This window comes from Pelodiscus sinensis, chromosome 1, assembly GCF_049634645.1.
Source record: "Pelodiscus sinensis isolate JC-2024 chromosome 1, ASM4963464v1, whole genome shotgun sequence".
In the NCBI taxonomy this organism is placed as follows: Eukaryota; Metazoa; Chordata; order Testudines; family Trionychidae; genus Pelodiscus; species Pelodiscus sinensis.
The window spans coordinates 211,987,964-212,007,892 of NC_134711.1; the positions used below are offsets into that span (position 1 = coordinate 211,987,964).

The 19,929-nt window shown below is 40.8% G+C and overlaps 1 protein-coding gene across 11 annotated transcripts in view; it reads left to right on the forward strand.

The window, feature by feature from the left end:
- Nucleotides 1-19,394, forward strand: part of ASB9 (ankyrin repeat and SOCS box containing 9) — a 40,478-nt gene extending 21,084 nt beyond the window's left edge. For 3 of the 11 annotated variants that reach the window (XR_012898625.1, XM_006122817.4, XM_006122820.4), the window contains 2 exons: nt 3,107-3,267; nt 8,279-10,025. Coding sequence is in view for 5 of the 11 variants with exons in the window: in XM_006122817.4 (XP_006122879.2) it covers nt 3,107-3,231 (125 nt within the window). In the remaining 6 variants the exon portion in view is untranslated. The other 8 variants (XR_012898631.1, XM_014573462.3, XR_012898629.1 and 5 more) reach the window with 6 other exon arrangements.
- The last annotated feature ends 535 nt before the right edge of the window (nt 19,395-19,929 follow it).

Genomic DNA, 19,929 nt, shown 5'->3' on the forward strand with positions numbered 1-19,929 from the left:
GTAGATTCAACTGCTAATCAGAATTGTTTTCCATTTTCTTTTCTTTTCCTCCATTTGATAAATGCTTGGAAGGCTCTTCCTATAAATGTGCAGGAAATGACAGCATCTCTGGGGGTTTGTTTCAGTAGACTATTATTGACCAATTTACCAGCCCATGTCATCAGTATGAATAGTTACTGAAATGTTTCATTGCATACATTTTCTGCCTGAATGAAAGAGACAGTTGTGCCTGTTCCGGTTACCTAACTCAATCTACTATATATCTGAGAGTTTGTCTGTCCACCTGCCAGTTTGTCTGCCTGTCCACCCGTCTGTTTGTCCAAGAACTCCTCTTAAACAGTAAGAGCTAGGACCACTGCATTTGATATGCAGTTTCCTCTTATCCTAATTTAAAGCAAGGTCAGGATGTTGGATGTGCCTGAAATGGGATTGCTTCCCATAAAACCATATAGAAAAGAGAATCTGCAGGCAGGTGAAAGGGGCTTCCCAATCCAGGACTACCCCAGTCCTGAGTCTCTGCCCCCCCCATCCTTTAGGGAGTGTGTGGGGGGGCGGGCAGAGGGGGGTCTGAAGCTCCTCTCACTCCCTCAATTCATACAAGGACACTGCTGGCTGTTCTCCTTCATCAGGGAGTGAGCGGAAAGTGCAAAGTTTGCTGCATTCCTCACTCTGGCTGAGGAGCAGACATGCACCCCTCCCCCAGCTGCAGTAGCCATGGAGAGGTACTTTTTACCTGGCCCCAAGCTGCTGCTGTGACAGAGGGCTGGGGTAGTCCTCTCTTCCCGGGGCAGCCTGCACATTGAACCCTCATCCCTAGCCCTACCCTGAGCAATGCTTCCAATGAAGCATGAACATTTTCGTTTTATTTTCCAAAAAACAAAAGTTAATTGAGTTGAGGACCCGAGCAACACTGGTGGGTACATTTTCTAGTAAACAAATCAGCATTACATTCCTGAAAGAATTACTTTGCATGTTTTGGTTATTTTTCAGGAAAAGTGAAATTAATTTTTTAAATATTTTTTAAAACTGTTCTCTTTTTCAGTGAAACATTTTCTGCTTTTATGGGGTGTTTTAAAACTTTTATGAAGCACCCAAAGTGTCGTCTATTTTTGGTGGAGTAAAATAAAATGGACAAAATGGAACACTGTAATACTGCAGTTGTCCCTCCTGTTCCCATTGCTGTCAACTGCAGTTTCAAAAGCTGAGCTGGGAGCTTAAATTCATAACTTTGCTAACATGAAAAATCACTGACTGGACAGTGTGACACTGGATTTATGGCTTATTACAACAAGCTGTAACTCACTATAACCCCCTCTTTTTTGTTCCACGACTGATGATATGTTAATGGGCCACTCTGACTTAAATGGGATCTTAGAATATGTGCTATTTATGCTACACAATCTGTTCCTCTTTACATTTAGCTGCAATGCTTGGAATACCTTTCCCAGACATGAAGAAGAGCTCTGTGCTCTCTCACCAACAGGAGCTGGTCCAATAAAAGATGATACCTCATCCACCTTCTCTGTTTAATTGCAATTCTGCCAGTTTCAGCAGGAGCAGACCTTGAAGCATGAAATTATTCTGGTCTAGATTCATCACTTCCTTGCACTATACAGTCTTCTAAACTTGTGTAATATGGGTGTAAAATACTAGTGTGCTGACTTGGAACAGTTTGGCAGGTATAAATGGGATAAGATGCAAAGCAGTGGAGAATTAAGGCTGGTGTATTTACCACGTTCATGTCTCATTAGTGCTGTGGGTTGACAGTGCTCTTGATACAGCCACTTGAACAGCAAAGCAGTCTTTAAGGGAACCCAGCCAGCTGTGAAGAGCGGCTGAAAAAGTGGTAGTTGGACTGTAGAGAGACACTGTAAACAGCTGCTTTTCAAAGCTGTTAGCCAAAAGCAATACCAGCTGCTTCCATCAGTTGCTTCCACTCTCTTACCCATAGCGACTACCAGCTCAGCTTCTCTAGTGACCACAACTGCCTTCTTTTAGAAAATCTGACCTGGGACTTGCTTTTACCTAATATCATTGTCTCTGCCTCTCTGATTCCCTCTTACTTTCTTAACTGTCTCATAAAGCTCATCTCCTCTTACACTGCTTCAACCCAACCCAATCCTGCCTCCCACCCCCCAATAGTGCCTCCCATTTGTTTGTGCTCCTTATCTACTCTGTCAATAACTGTTCTGTTGTTATAACTGCTGTGTATGGTGCAATAGCCATATAAATGACAGGTTATATGACCCCACTGTTTTGTTTCTAAATACATGATAGTAACTACCGCTTAACAAGAAGGATACATCCTCCATTCAGCATGTTGTGCTATTACATTTAAATAAAAGACATGGATTCTTTCACTAGGGCTTGCATTATCAGCATGAGACTAAATAATCTTGAAGCTTTAAACAAGGGATTATATATTGCATCTCTTGCTATGTGTTTATCACTGTTATACTGTTAGGAATACGTGTGCAAAAATCAGTGGGCTGCAAACCTGAATCTCACTCAAGGGAAAGGATTTTGAAGGAAACATTAATCATCTCATATTTTCAAGCAACATAAAGTATTTAACATTTATCTTATAACTTGTAGGAAAATAATACAGCTATTAATCATACCTGTAAAAGGATTAAGAATGACTGTGGTTCCAAGACAGTACATTTACCTTGTGGGCTTGCATCTTATATGGTCATTTACACCTGTGCAACATGGGGGTATATTGCTTCTACCGGGGTAAGTGAGAGGCACTTTCTCATTTGTCAGTGTTTAAAACACAAACAGAGTATGTGCTATGGGGACCCCACATATTATTCTTGCTTAGGGCACCCATAGGGCTAGCTCCACTTCTGATCTACCTTAAAGAGCTAACTACTCCAAACACCTTATAACTAAAATGATTCAGTAAAGAATTTCCAGTGTGTTGAGCTTTTAGGAGCCAGCAGGAGCTGAGAACTTGGGAATGATGCCCTTAAGTAAAGCTGGTGTAGACTGAACTACACAAAAGTTGGCCTTGTTCCATAGTTACAGTTTAAGTTCTGTGCCAGCTGATCTTGGGTCAATAAAATCATATTTTATAAACTTGTCTTGTGGTGTCTTTCTCCAGGGCCCCTGTCCTTGATGCAACTGTGCCGCCTATACATTAGGAAGTGCTTCGGACACAAACAACGTGACAAAATAACTGGACTTCTGCTTCCGGATGAGCTGAAACATTTTCTCCTCCACATTTAAACATGTTTTGTTGAAAACCAGACCAATAAAAATAAGGTGAGATTTGTAATGGAAACAGACTATTCTTGCAATTTTATTGTGTGTTTTGTGGCATTTGATGTTTCTCCAAGAGCCCCAGTTGCTTGAGTCATGTGTTTAGATGAGACTCTCAGTTTTCTTAAAAAAAAGTGAAATTTTAGCTCTCTTAGTTCTGGAGAAAAGCTTGATAATGTGACAACTCAGAAAGCAAGTAACATGAGGACCAAATTTATCATTTTTTAAAGAAAATTATTTTTAGCTAATCTTATGATTCTTTGAGGCTTGATTTTTGAAGGCTTGGAGTTGGTCATAGTGCAGTATAAACAATATCTCAGATTTACTAACTAAGGAGGATGTCTGAAGTCTTGCTTTAACCAGCAATAACCTAAGAGGCCCATGCAGGCTATGGAAAATGTTCTGCACTTTTTGGCCCTTACGTATCGGTATAAGGATATGGAGCCTATTTTAACCCTGAAAAGCAAGTGGGGGGATTTGGCATGGGAAAAATTAGTTAATCTTTTGCAGTAGTAATTCCACTCTTTTAAAAATGATCAAAGAATTTGCTGACAATTTCTTCCTTAGAATGAAAAGTATAGGAAAGACAGTGAATGTCAATTATTTTAGAGTTAGGTTATTTCTGCCTTTAATGTTTTAAACACGAACATATTAGCCAGTTCTTAAAGAATATTCTGTGTTTTCAGAATACCCAACAGTGCTATAGATGAGTCCCAGCCAGTAACAATTTATTTTGACCTGCATCTGAATCTTTTAGGAGTTTACATTGTTGTTGTTAGCAGATAGGTCATTGTTGAGAGTATCTTCCTGCAGCGGGAAAACAGTAGGAAAATTATTTTTGATCAGCCATTAAACACACTTATCCATTGATGTATTTTGAGACTTAATAATCTCCTATTTCAGTATAATTTCTCCCTTAAGGATAAATTTTTCAAGAATACAGGTTACCACTTGTTGTCAGGTAATGAATGTTCTTCTGCTTTTTGCAAAGAGAAAATTCCTAAGGATTTTTCAGCAGGTCATCAGAAAGGATAGCTTTGTTTTTTTCTTATACAAAAAGGTTACCAAAGAGTTCATGTGAAGGGTGAAATAAAAAAAAGCATTCTTGGAAAACATTCTACCTCTTTCTTAACATTTCCTACTTGAGAAAGAAAGAAACAATTATCTTTGGTGCAGAATACTAAATAATGAAAACAAATATTTTGAAAACACTGGTTCTTTTTCAGGCTAACTAAAAAATAAAATTAGGACAATGATAAAGTGCCCTCCCCCCTTTTCTCTTTCTACATTAATTTGGATGTTGGTTAACCAAACACAAAGGTATAAATTCTGACTCCACTGAAGTCAATTGCAAAACTCCTATTGACATTGGTGGTGCCAGGATTTCATCCATCAATAACCAATTTTAGATTTATTCATAACTGTCCTACAAGCTCTTTGAGTTGCGAGTGTGCTCTTTTGAGTGGAAAAAGTTATTTCAATTACCCTCCCTCTCTTCATGCAGCTCTCTGCATTGACTCTGTTCATAGAATGTTTGAGTCTGAATAGAGATGGATTTGAAGCAAAACCCCAGAACTGCATACCCTGTGTTTGGGGAAGTCTAGATCAGGATCTGAGGGCAAACTTTCTAGCTCATTCTCATCTCTACTTCTGAATCATGTTCCTACTATACAGTACTTACTAAAAGCATTAATAATTCAGATGTATATTCTTCTGGGTAGCTCCATACCATTTGGGTGTTCTTAAAAAATACACATGTAGACTCAAATGCTATAATTCATTAAATAACATTTTCAAAATGTTTCTTATATATGGAGATATACCTATCTCATAGAACTGGAAGGGACCTGGAGAGGTCATTGAGTCCAGTCCTCTGCCGTCACGACTGGACCAATACCATCCCTAACAGATTTGCCCCAGATCCCTAAATGGCTCGCTCAAGGATTGAACTCACAACCCTGGGTTTAGAAGCTTCAGGGGGTAGCTGAGTTAGTCTATTACAAAAAAAAAACACAACAAATGGTCTGGTAGCACTTCATAGACTAACAAAACAGGTAGATGGTATTATGAGCTTTCGTGGTCACAGCCCAGTGGACTGTGCCCATGAAAGCTCATGATACCATCTACATTTTTTGTTAACTCTGGGCTTAGTAGGCCAGTTCTCAAACCATTGAACTATCCTCTTCTTTTTGCAATTGCTAGGACCTCACTATGGTTGTGTTTCGCAAATAAAAGCTGACTGCATTTCTAATATGCAGAATGAAGGAACATGCTTTGTATTCAGTGCTGGTGATGTCAGCAACTTCTGCAGGAGGAAATAGAGAGTCCTTAGTATAGAAATGAAGGGCACACAGTTTTCAAAATAGAGCTTCTTGTTTAAAATGTTTCCAATACACCTCTATGGTTACGTAGTTGACAAACATGGGAACTTTAATAGGATGTCCGAATTCCACAACTGTATGCTCTTATTTGGTCTTTGGTATATCAAACAAGCATTTACATCCCTACCTGGGCTAGGCATACAGCTGCAGGATATAGATACCCTACTTAAGGACTTGATCACATTAAGTCAAAAGTACTTCCATTTATTTTAATGAGAGTTGGATCACGTTCTAAAATACCCACATTTTAAAATTGAAAATTCAGCTCTCCAAATTTTAGAATCAGAAGTGGTAGTTAATTTTTTTCAACAGTTTTGCCACTTTCTTTTAAGCTTCTGATTTTGTGACCTCAGTGTGTTTATAGGACTAAGCTAATATTCTGAGATGTTCAGTCATATCAGGTGATGAGTGGGTTTTTTTAGGTCTGTTTATCTTTTGACAATTTAATAGCTTGGTTCTGTTTACCTGATTCTTTTTATCTAGTATGATTAGGATGAATTCCCTGTGCTCATTTTGAATCATCTCAGTATATTTATGTATTTATTTTTAAACCATTCATGATTGAAACTGATGGATTACAGCTTTATGCATAGATGTCTTTGAAGTTATAATGTAAACGTAATGAAATGTGGAGCTGTTTACAAACTTGAAATCATGCCAATGCCACTTAGTGTTTGAAAGTCTGTTATGAATATATTTTTTGTAGATTCTAGGCTGCTATTTTGTTAAAGGATTCTACTTCAGCAGTTTTTAACATGAATATTCAACCCACTATTGTTTATGATGTTTACTCAGAATGTTTATATTCTGTTTTTCATTTTTATTTAGAGCACCTATTCTGTATTATGATTAATATTCTGGAGTTCTAGGTTGAGATCTGTTACTCTGGCTTGTAACAGGGATCTAACAACTTTATTAATAGTAGACACACTCTCATCATAATCTGGAATCCTGTCTGAATCCTGGGACTTTTATAACCACAGTACTTTTCCTTTAAAATTTCTGAAGAATGCTGTGATAAGAGCTGAAGCAGATGTTTTGTCCCCTGAAGCTGTGTGGGAGCTGGATCTCTCTTGAAGATTTCAGTTTTTCTTAGAACATTTATATTAATTAAATAAATATACAAATTATTGTTTCATTCTTTTAAAATAGATACATTTTTCTTTATTAAACAGTTCTTGGTGGAAACAAATAGACAATGTGCTGTCCATGAAACCCCTCTCCCCTTTAAAAAAACCCCCAAACATACTTTTTATTAAGGCTCTGATCACTTAGCCCGCTACTCCAAGTGGGGTGCAAGGTTGGGGTGCCAGGACTTGCCCTGTTTCCCCTGGCCTGGTGCTACCAGAGTGGGGCTGGGTAGGACTTGCCGTGCTCTGCCCGTCTGCCACGGTGCTCCTGCTGCAAAGCAGGATCAGGAGTTGACCCTGCTGACCCTACCCACCTTGTGCTCCTGCTGGGAAGCGGGCTCAGGGGCTAACAAGCCCCCAACTCTGCTCCCTGGCACAAATGCTGGGCAAGCAGAGCAGGCCTAGCCCGCGACTCCACTCCCAAGGCCTGACTGGAGCACTGGGCAGAGTAGGGCAAGTCCCCATGTCCATGAGGGAGCACAGCCAGGTAGGTGAGCCTGGATCCTGGTGAATCCACATACCAATGGCTCTAAGAAGCCATTCCAGCAAGGAGGGATAGCTATGCACTCCCAGCAGACAGCACTGTGGAAGTGATGCTGAGGAAGCAAATGGCTGTACACACATGAGGCTCCTCAGCTGTCAGCTTAGATAGCTAGTATGGGCCCCTCTGCAGCACCAGACATATACCAAGGTGCCTGTGACAGAGTGCATGGTGCAACAGGATAGCCTGCATGCTGATTACTTAGCTGTAGCTCCTTGAGAAAGCTGACAGGGTCAATTACTCAAGCAGGCTAGCCAGCAGGCTCTCTCTCTTATAAAGAGACAGGATGAAAGTGAGGGGGGCAGAAGGGTATGGGCAGGGCTAGCTGAGTCTGGTACACAGAGGCACAGAATAGGGGGGCCACTGTTCCCCTCATGCCAGGTGCAAGGGCCAAATGTTTGGCTGCCATTGTAAATAGGCTCCTGAACAAGGGATTGCAAGGACATGGTGAAAGCACCACTGTGAAAGTCTATGCAGTTTTGGCAGGAGAGGAGCCACACCCTGTAACAGGGCCATAAGTGGATTCAAGAATCAGGCTCAACGACTTTACTGCATGAAATTGTCTAGATGGTTATACAAGTTTAAAGAACAACTTGAATTTTCCTCTGTTGACACAGTACTAGATTTGACCAGTAGATGGTGCTACTGCATACGTCTTCTGTTCAAGATTTTTTTTCAGCAATCACAAAGGAAAATAGAAACGAAAATAGAAAGGCAAAAGCAGACAATATAAACTCTGCCAAGAATAAAACAGACAGCCTCCAGAAATTTCCATTCCTGACTGAAAACTTTGTCACTTATTTTAGTGTCCTGCTGTTGGCCTCTTTTTTGTATCTATTTGTCCAGTATGGAATTAACCAGGGTCAATGTAGCCATTAGCATTTATTTATCTTGACTGACTTGTTTACTGGGTTTTAACTTTTTTTTTCCAGGGTGGAGGCTAATGTGTTTTTCATTCACAGCTGGTGTGAAGAAAGCAGCAGGGAGCTCTGAAGCTAATGAACACAAACACTGTCACTTGGTCATCAGCTGCCAAGGACCCAGTAATTACAGATATTCCACAGTACTCTGGAGTTTGGAACTGTGTATTCATGTTATGCAGTTTCTCTCATTAAATTGAATTACTCCAACCATTTTGCTTAAGGGAGCTTGTATTTCCAGTAGTCATGAGCCATTTACAATGGACTATAGGAGCCAGAGTAGATTAGAGCCATCAGTAGCAGCACCCATTCTTACCAAAATTATAGATAATTAACCAATGATGGTATGTCTACAATGCAGTGTTATTTTGGAATAACTGACGTTAATCCTGAAATAACAAAATGTGCGTCTACACTATAAGCCTTTATTCCAAAATAATGTGGAGCTGGAAGACTTCTTCCTCCGACTTCTATAGCCCTCATTTCACAAGGAGTAAGGGAAATCGAGGGAAGTGTGTTCTCCCTTCAACTTCCTGGTGTAGACAGGCCCAAAAGACAAATTAAGCTATTTTGACTTAAGCTGCACAATTGATGTAGCTGAAGCTGCGTAATTAATTTGACTTTAGCCCTGCTGTGTAGACGTACCCTGAGAGACTCAAGCCTGCCAGAGTGTTCAGCACAAATACAGCCTAAAGCTAATATTCTCCAGAAACTTTCACCATTGTAATGAAATAATTGTTCCTGCTGGGATTATTTCTTCCTCTGGTATTTTTTATTGTGATGATGACTGATGAATATTTGAGATCTCACTTTGGGAGGCCACAGGGAAGCAGGATTGGAGGACTAAATAGGTCTGTATCAGTCAGGCCTCCCTGACAAGTGCGTGTTCCACATTCAGGGGGGATAATGGACATCTAGCTACTGCCTAGTTCTCTGTGTGAGGTGGTGAATGGATAGCTGGGGTGTGTGTATTTTAACTGGCCTTTTTAGAAAGGAACAGTTAAACCTCATTGGATGAGGAGTAACAGTTATTTCAAGAGAAGGGTTTTCTCTTGAAATAATGCTGCTACACAGGTTGTTTTATTTCGCAATAATGCGATTTCAAAATGGCAGCCAGACGAGATTATGCTAATTAAGCACGGGATATTTAAATCCCGCCCTTCATTAGCAATTTTGGTACACTACATTTGCATCCCTATCTCGAGATGGTTCATTTCATGTGTGTGGTACTGTACTTGTCTGCACTGATATCATTAAAAATAATCTTCTTTACAATGATCCTAGAATCCAAATTTTGGTTTACAATGGACTTAAGTTTGTAACAACTGGAGGATCATTCTTCTTCTTAGGTTTTATTAATCTCTTTCAATCATTTAAAAATAAGCAATTTAAGTCACTGCAGGATTTTCCCTGTTTTCCATTAATAACACTGTAAGCCTAATTTCCTCCAGTTGATTTTTCAACTTGAATCTTCAGTGCTTACTCATTTTTAAAGCAATTAGATCTGTCTGCAGGGAGAACAGGCTTAATAAAACACCAGATATTGTACTGCCAAAGAGATTCATAGGGAACATCAGGTATTTCACTATTTGCAGCATTTTCTAGTCATTTAAGTAGCAAATTTAAGCACCATCAGAGGAACAAAATTAAGGGATGGTTCACAAATGTAAATTCCAAGTCCAGGGATGCACCTCCCTAGTTTGAGAATCACTGTTTGAGAGTCATTGTTTTACCTTCTTTATTGCTCTGCCAGAGTTCTGGTTTCCTCAAGAATTTCATTGACTATTTTCCACAGATCTGAGCAAGAGAGTTTAGCTCTTAACTTTTACAAACACATTTACTGCATTAATCATTTCAACTTCGGAAAGTAATAACACAACAACTGGCAATGAAAATGGCGAAACACTTTAAAGTAACTTCCAGAACCCTAGGTAAGATTTCCAGAGGTAAGCAAAACCCAAGATCAGTAGCAAAGATAAGTTCTTCATCACTGGACTCTTAGTTCTAAGAACTTACTCATAATTTCCTATTCGCAAGGATTTTTGCCTTTTCAACCTTAAGAAAAATGCAGCATGTCTTTTGATAGCTGTTAGCTAGGCTCCAGAAAGCTTCCCAAATTGAAAATGAATTGGCACCATGCTCCAGTGATTATATAAATGCTCTGACAATAGAGCCACAGTGCTGCTTCCATAGTTGGATTAAATCTGTTAAGAAATCATTTATAATTAGTATCTCTGATTCAGACTTTCTGGTTTAAGGTCAGTCCAGTTTAGGTCTCAGATGTTATTTCAGCTGACTAGCAGTTAACATTTAGGTCATTTATGATAACCTTACTACTGATCATCTAAAAATCTGTTAATTCATTTTCTAAACCCGTAAAGGCCTTTTAGCACTCTCTGTACCATTTAGCCTGCTTTTTGAGTTGTCAGGAAGGGCGTGGGCCATCTCATACTCCAACACCCACTTTATGATAAGGTTGTTTCCTATTAAGACCTACGCTATAGCACTACATGACATTTCCCACCATTTATTAAAGTAAACTTGTTTCCCTCAGAGTTCTACAGTAAATGTTTTACTCCTGATAGCATTTCACATATTCTTAGAGAGTAATTTTATATTCCCCAATTACTGTAGCTTGATAAAATGTGCTTTTATTGTCTCAGTAATTCTATGTTTTTATCCTTCAGCTTTCATTTCTACCCATGAATATGGGGTGACAGAGTTGTCTAGTAGTTGCAGCTTTACAGTCAGATCTGGGTGCACCACTGGGTCACACTGTGGGCCTATTACTCTTAATGACAGTGAATAGCATCTAACTCGAGAAACAGTCCATTTGATTATGTGAGTCTGGACAAGTCACTTTGGCTTAATTCTGAATTTCTACCCCTCAATTTCCCTGCATGTAAAAATTAGGATAACAGCCACTGCTCAAGCCCTCAGGGTCAGCTCACACTTAGAGATGGGGGTATGAGACTCAGCTGGAGGGGACATATCTGTCTTAGCTGTGCTCAAGCTAGCATGTGAAAAACATGCAATTTCAGTGACAGGAGCCATGGGAGAAGGTAGCTGCTCCAAGTGCATATCATCTGAGCTGTTAGGCTAGTACTTGGGGTGACTAGCCCCACCAGCCACTCATGCTGCTGCAGCTTCACTTCTATATTTACTATGCTAGATCCAGATAAAGATGGCTGAAGTCAAGCACTGATGTAGGAAGGACTTGAACTCCCTTGGGACATATTTCGGGGCTACTCATCCCAACATTACTTGGTCCATCTGATCAGCCTGATCTCTCACTGCACCCAATCCACCTTCATGGTGATGTCCTTGGTGGCAGTAGTGGTACTCCATTGATTGGGGTTAGGGGCAGTTGTGCACATGACTTCAGAAAGGCAGGTAAGAGTGAAACAAGGCTAGAATGTTTCCTGCCTGGCTTTGGGGTCTGAGTGGTGGATGGAATGAGCACTCATGGGACCAGCCCAGATCATACCTAGTAGGTATATTCAGAGTTTGAAACAGTCTTTGACTCAGAAAAAAACATTCCACTGTTTTTTAAATGTAAATGCCAATCTCACTGGGATTTGGTATGCTAAGAACCTTCAAGATTGTGTCCATTCTAGAAGTAGACAGTTTTATAAAATCCTATTGTTTAGGCAGTTTCCCACATGCCTCCCTGAACAGATATTTTAAAAGGTCTTCTAGGAGACCAGGCAGAAGAGCACAAACTCCATAGATGCTTGGAGTCAACACCATTTCCAAATACTTTTCTAAAAAAAATAGAGGGTGGGTGGGATGAAAGCTCAGCATTTGCTCTGTGCACAGCAAGAAAGGTTTCTGCCGGAACTTTAGAAAAGCAATTGTAAGGTGACATTCCGATATTTCAAGGTGGAAAAGATCTATTAGACAATTTTCTCCACCTCCTGTCAGTTGAAATGTGTACTGGGAAGTGTTCTGCTGGGGCTTGTCTGCACTGGTACATTTCATCACCCCAAACTCTCTTTTGGTAGCAAAATAGTGAGAACGTGTACACTGCAATGTTTCTTTTGTTGGTAAAAACACCCCCAAAATTCCACTCCTATGAGAGACTTGTGTCTTTTTTCTTCCCTTTCTTGTCAACAAGGAGTCAATGTAGACTCTGCTGTCTGTTTTATCTAGAGAACTGGCGTTCGCCAGTATCCCATAATGCCTTTCCTGATGGCTCTGCTAAGTGTTTTGTGATCTCTGTTGCTCTGAAGGCATGCACCCTCTGCTCTTTCAAAGCTCTGGGAATGATCTGACAGCTGAGCAAGCTGCTCCATTTGGAGAACAAACAAAGAACAAAGAATTGGAGTGATTCTGTTCTGTTTCTGCAGGGGGAGGGCTGAAGAGACTGCTGTGCTGCTTTGACGTTCCTTAGCAGGGAGAGAGAGTTCACAATCCCAAGAAGCAGACATCAGCTCTGCCTTCCCACAACACTGCACTGTGAGATGCCTACCCACATTGCTTTGCTATGTCAACAGGGAAGTAGCCATGTGGCCATGAAATGTCAACAATAGGAGGCAGAAAAACTGGTTGTTGGTGACTTTTGCATGTCAACAGCACTTTTGTCACCAAACTACCCAATGGAGACATAACCTAATATTCAACCTGTTTCTCTTTTCTTAATCACTTCCCATTACTCCTAGTTACACTTCCTCCCCAGGTTTAAGCCCTTTCAAGTTGAATGTGAAAGTTAGGTCTGCAAGGTCACTGCAGATGGATTTCTTCAAAAAGGGAAGTCAGAGCATGTGAAAGAGGACTCCTAGGAAGCTGTGAAAACAATGCACTCTCAAGAAAAATCACCTTGTTGTGTGACAGTACTACATTATTGGAAAATGACAGGCTTGTCACAATCCACATGTTAAATGAGAACATTAACAATACAGAATAATAATTCAAACTATTGAATGACAATGATAGTGTGCTACCCTGGAGGGCATGCATGGTACAGCCAGAAGTGGCGTGGAAATGCAATACTTCATATTATTGCTTTAGAAATTTATGGAAGGTTTAAACTGGTATTCAACATCTGGTATTCTAAGAAACTCGAAGTTCCGGAGACAGCAAAGGTTGAAGAGGCAAGTTCAGTTGCATGGAATGTTATGCAATGGTTGTACAAGTTTGGATTAATAACTAATGTCCTTGTTAGGAGATGAAAACAAGTTGAAGAAAATCCTCAAGTGTTTCCAAAGAGGCTTCACAGGTTATATTACAAGGTCATAAATTGACCAACACTAATCTGTTGTTGCTGTGGGTGATATGAGAAATGTAATAGCACACATGCTTTAATGGAGCTATAAATGAACTATTCAGACATCTTTTCTTATCGCTCTCATACTCAGCTACAATTACATTTGAGCATTTTTTTAAAAATCTGTTCATGTGAGTCTCATGCCAGGTAATCATTTAACATTCCAAAACAATAATTAAGCATTTACTATTGGGCTTATCTATGGGGCTACTGACTGGTTTATTTGGCAGCAGTCACTCACATGCAAGGGGAATGCACATCTCCCTGGGCCATTTAACTCCTTCCCGATACATAAATCTTCTGTGGTCTCTCTCTCTCTCTCTTTTTCTCCATACACACACCTAATGGCCTCTCTCTTCAGCTGGCAGAAACCAATTAACATTATCTGATGATATGAAACTTAGTGAAGAGAATATACAGTAAAAAGCATACCAGGCACATTATCAGCACTGCTGCAAGTGCATAAGTTTTCACCTTGCTATTGGTAGTAAGAGTAAGATTAAACATTTATCAAGAGACATTTTTATTAATAAAATCTCCAAACCCGCAAGATGCAACACTTCAGCTCTGTAGGACTCATTTGGTCAAAGACTAAAGAATTAACACCTCTCCTATAAATTATATGATTGCCAAGCATATCAGGCTTCAAATTTAAGTTAAGACTGAATGATGTATGAAAACGAACATCTTTCTTGCTTGGAGCTAGATCCCCAACTGCAGCTAAGCTAAAGGTTGCAGTAGGGAATCCACTTTTCTGCCTTCCCAAACCCGGGACTGTCTTGGCCCCTGATGTAAACAAAGCAGCCTAAATTAATCTCATTAGAAGACTGCCATAGAGAGCACATCACCATTCGGAGGCCATGGGAACAGATGCTTCAGCCTCACTCTTTATTTATATTATATTTAGTTATGAATATCATTGGGGGATAATATAGGCTATGTCCATGTTGCTCTTTGTTGCAGCTACTTACCTTGACACTGCCTATGTTTTAGCAGAACCAGTCTAATTACAGGCAGTCCCCGGGTTACATGGATCCAACTTACATCAGATCCCTACTTACAAACGGGGTGAGGCAACCCCGCACTAGCTGCTTCCCCCCAGACGACCAGGGAGACGCGAAGCTAGTGTCCCCCCCCCAACAGACCAGGAAGACGCAGAGCAGCTTTTCTCAGCAGACACCTCAGCTTGAGAATAAAGGACTGAGGGAAGTGAGGTGTGGGAGAATAAAACTGAGCTCTGGAGAAATGTTTGGCTAGAGTTTCCCCTACAATATGTACCAGTTCCGACTTACATACAAATTCAACTTAAGAACAAACCTACAGTCCCTATCTTGTACGTAACCCGGGGACTGCCTGTATATATTTTCATGTGCTACCTATTTAGGATAATTTTAAACTACACCTCTGAGGCTACATCTAGACTGCAAGCCTCTTTCGAAAGAGGCTTTTTCAAAAGATACTTTCGAAAAAGCCTCTTTGGAAAAACTGTGTCTAGACTATAACCGGTACTTTCGAAAAAGCAAGACGCTTTTTCAAAAGAGCACCCAGGAAATCTGGATGCTCTTTCGGAATAGCGCCTTTTTTTTTTGAAAGGGCACTTTCAAAAAAAGGTGTTATTCCTCGTAAAATGAGGTTTTCTGCGGTCGAAAAACTGCCGCATTCTCTCCATTTACTTTCAAAAGAAAGTGGCAGCAGTCTAGACTCAGGAAGTTTTTTCAAAAAAAGGCCACTTAAAAAAAAAAAACAACCTGTAGTCTAGACACACATCAATGTCTATCAATCTGTAAATAACAAAGATGACAGGTTACTGATAAAGAGCAATATAAATCATTTGGTAAGTTAGAGACAAGCAAACAATATGCATTTTAATATGGTTAAATGTAAATCTAGGAACATCTAAGAACAAAGATATAGGCCATATTTGCAGTATGGGAGATTCAGTCCAATAAGCAGTAACTGGGAAAAAAAGTTGTTTATTCATGGCAGATAATCAGCTGAACATAAGTTGCAAGTCCAAAGCTGTGTCCAAAGTGGCTAGTACAATCTTTGGATAAATACACCAAGGAATTTCATGTGGGTGTGATGACTGCTGGAATACTGTGGGTAGTTCTGGTGTCCATAATTCAAGAAGAATGTTGATAAACTGGATGGAGAGGGTTCAGAGAAGAGCCATGAGAATGGTTAAAGGTTAGAAACTGTACCTTGTAGTTGTAGACTCTGTAAGCTCAATCCAATTAATTTAGCAAAGGGAAAGTGAAGGGGACAACTCTTCTATTTTTGTTCTTTAGTAGATTTAGAGGAAATCCTGTAGGTGAGTATCTAAAAGGGCATCACAGGGAGGAGGGAAATTGTTCTCCTTGGCCTCTAAGGATAGGACAAGAAGCAATGGGCTTAAACTGCAGCAGGGGAGGTTTCAGTTGGACATTAGGAAACATTTTCTATCTGTCAGGGTGGTGAAATACCAGAATAAATTGCCTAGGAAGGTTGTAGAATCTTCATCACAGGAGATATTTACAAGCAGATTAGATAAACATCTAGCAGGGATGATCTATATGGCAGTTGGTCCTTTCATGAGGGCAGGGATCTGGACTTGATGATCTCTGGAGGTCCCTTCCAGTTGTAGTATTCTATGATTCTATGAGTATGAATGGATTCTAAAAGGAGGCAAAGACCTTATACATTTAATGAACTGTGAGGTTGGCAGGATAGATGTGTGTCAACGGGACATGTTGAAGTACTGCTGAAAGAGGCCAGAGTTAAGTTTGTGTGGGCACCCTCAACTATGAATTTCCTAGTTTTCAGAGCATTGAGTTTTGCTCAACTCAGAATTCTGCAAGGGTATGCCATACCATTAAGCAACCATAACTCAGTATTACCATGGTTTTTGCTATATATATATTAGTACTCTTAATTCCAGAGCAGGACTACTCAACTTTGGAAGCCCCAGGAGCTACAATGATACTCACAGCACATGCCGAGAGCTGCAACTTAAGTGTGGTTGCATATACATGCAAATATATATATGCAAATAGCATTTTTCACACCGACTGGCCTGAATACAAAGATTAAGCTGCAGTGGCAGACCCAAATATAGCCAGTGTAAGCCAGTCAGCAGCTCTCAGACTCTGCCCACAAGGCTAAGCAGCCAGCACTTCCCACAATGCCCTGGCACTCCCAGGACCTCCTCCCTCAGGGTAGAAATGCTGACACCCTGTACCCATCTGTTCCAGACAGCCTGTCCGCTTGCGTCTTTCAGTGCTCACCCTTGCTGGGAGATGCCTCACTGTTGTGGAGCGTGTTCCCTGTGGAGGCCATGTGTTGAGCCCCGCGTAAACCCAAACCGCACTGCGGGCCACAAACAAATAGGCCGTGGGCCACACGGGACCCGCGTGTTGAGTAGCCTGTTTTAGAGCATATGAAATGTGTTGCTAAATCTGTATTTAGACGAAATATGGTAAGTTGTCTTTTGGGAAAAGGAACCAATGCATTTCCCGAGGGAAAGAGCAATTGACGGAAAGATGACCACAATGGCCTAGTCATGTGGATGATTTTGTTGGCTGTTACCTAAAGTGGTATGCAAACAGTATATCTACCAAACTGCCATGCATGTTCAAAAAGGTTCTTTTGTTTTTGGTTTTTTGAACTACTGCAAGTTAGCTGGAGGGAAGTTGAAAACCTGTCCAGTAATGTGAACCTCAGTAAATACAGATACAATGGCAAACTGTATGGAAGAAAACACAGCATAGGTGTATTCTAATATATTATAATAAAAATAAATATAATTGATCATGTCTAAATGATAAATGGGCCTTGGCTTCCCTAAATATCAAAAGGGCTTTACTTACACAAGGTATTACTGTAAACTGGAAGATACACTGAGTGCATTTTTTTCTTTATATCAGACAATGCAAATGGAAGTATCTAATCAAGCAAAGTTTGTTAGAGTTCTAGAATACGTAGGATATATTTTGCTTAACTCTGGTTACATTTAATTATCTATGTTTCCTAACTTGAATAAAATCGGTCCTGTTATACTGAAAAGCATTTGAAACTATTTACTATTATCTTGGGACAAGTTCTGAGAACACTTCTCTGACAGAACAAAAAGAGTTCTTGCGATTCTGCTGAGTTTGCACCTAGACTGAGATCACTAGCACTTGGCCAAAGGGGGATGTGAGTTAAAACTTGAGAGGAGTGGTTGACAAAGGAAATTTTAAATACTCATGGGGAATGGAAGAAATAGTTTAACAAACTGAGAAGGCAAGCAATGGTATGTTTTTAAAAATCAAATGGCTGGTACTTCATATACCCAATGGACTGAGCTGACAGATGTGCCAGACACAGCCTTCTCTCACAGCTGAGAGAAGGAAATGAACCTTTTCTACCATGCTGTAGGTAATACTTTTGTAGTTTGCAACCTGAGCTTTGTGGATGCTTAGTAAGCTTATTCGTGGTGTTAGATTTAAATTCAGAAAGGGACCACTGTGCTCTTTTAATCTGATCTCCTGCATAACATAGCTCGTAGCATTCATACAATAATTCCTGCATCAATCACTTTTCTGGTTGAGTTAGAACAGCAGTGGGTGATAACTAGACTATGGACTGGATGCAGTTGCTGCCGGCACATTATTTACCTGCACCTCTTCAGGTACAAGTATCAGAGGGGTAGCCGTGTTAGTCTGAATCTGCAAAAGCGACGAGGAGTCCTGTGGCACCTTATAGACTAACTGAAGTGTAGGAGCATAAGCTTTCGTGGGCAAAGACCCACTTCGTCAGATGCATGTAGTGGAAATTTCCAGAGGCAGGAATAAATATGCAGGCCAGGATCAGGCTGGAGATGACCAGGTGGATCCAATCAAGGAGGATGAGGCCCACTTCTAGCAGCTGATCTGGAGGTGTGAATTCCAAGAGAATAGAAGCTGCTTTTGTAGTTAGCAAGCCATTCACAGTCTTTGTTTAATCCAGAGTTGATTGTGTCAAACTTAAAGATGAACTGTAGCTCAGCAGTTTCTCTTTGAAGTCTGGTCCTGAAGTTTTTTTGCTGCAGGATGGCTACTTTTAGATCTGCAATTGTGTGTCCAGGAAGATTGAAGTGTTCCCCTACAGGTTTTTGTATGTTGCCATTCCTAATATCAGATTTGTGTCCATTGATTCTTTTACGTAGGGACTGTCCTGTTTGGCCAATGTATATAGCAGTGGGGCATTGTTGGCACATGATGGCATATATTACGTTGGTGGATGTGCAGGAGAATGTACCAGTGACAGTATGGCTGATCTGGTTAGGTCCTGTGATGGTGTTGCTGGTGTATATATGTGGGCAGAGTTGGCACCGAGGTTTGTTGCAAGGATTGGTTCCTGAGTTCGAGTTATTATGGTGTGGTGTGTAGTTGCTGGTGAGAATATGCTTCAGGTTGGCGGGTTGTCTGTGGGCAAGGACCGGCCTACCTCCCAAGGCCTGTGAGAGCGAGGGATCATTGTCCAGGATGGGCTGAAGATCACTAATGATGCGTTGGAGAGGTTTTAGCTGGGGACTATAGGTGATGGCCAGTGGTGTTCTGTTGGTTTCTTCAGGTACAGCTGCTTGAAGTTCCCATTCTCCACAGATTGCCGCTTCTGGTCAATGGGCACTGTGGGAAGAGGCACAAACAGGGACACTGTTTCCCAAAGCTCCTTTTTGGCTGGGAACAGCAATCGGAAGCCAATGGAAGCTTCAAGTATCCATAATGGTGGAAGCATAGGTAAATAAAGTGCCGGTGCATCCAGCTTATTGCCCACCCCTGAAATAGAGCATATATTTTAGAAAGACAAGACTTCAATGTGATGGAGAATCTATCATGACTCTAGAAAAGTTGTTCCTCTGGTTAATTTCCTTGGGTATGTCTACACTACCACCCTAGTTCGAACTAGGGTGGTAATGTAGGCATACCGCACTTGCAAATGAAGCCCGGGATTTGAATTTCCTGGGCTTCATTTGCATAAGCCGGCCGGCGCCATTTTTAAATGCCGGCTTGTTCGAACCCCGTGCCGCGCGGCTACACGCGGCACGGGCTAGATAGTTCGGAATGGCTTGCTAGTTCGAACTATCTAGCCTGTGCCGCGTGTAGCCGCGCGGCACGGGGTTCGAACAAGCCGGCATTTAAAAATGGTGCCGGCCGGCTTATGCAAATGAAGCCCGGGAAATTCAAATCCCGGGTTTCATTTGCAAGTGCGGTATGCCTACATTACCCCACTAGTTCGAACTAGCGGGGTAGTGTAGACATACCCTTTCACTATTAAATATGCGTATCTTATTTCCAGCCTGAAATTGTCTAGTGTCATCTTCCAGAAGTGCTCATCAAAAAATGAGCTCTCCTCCCACCATCCTCTTAACTTCCAGGTCATGTGTGCCTTTGTCTTCACTTGCTTTTTGGCATTATCATTTCTGATG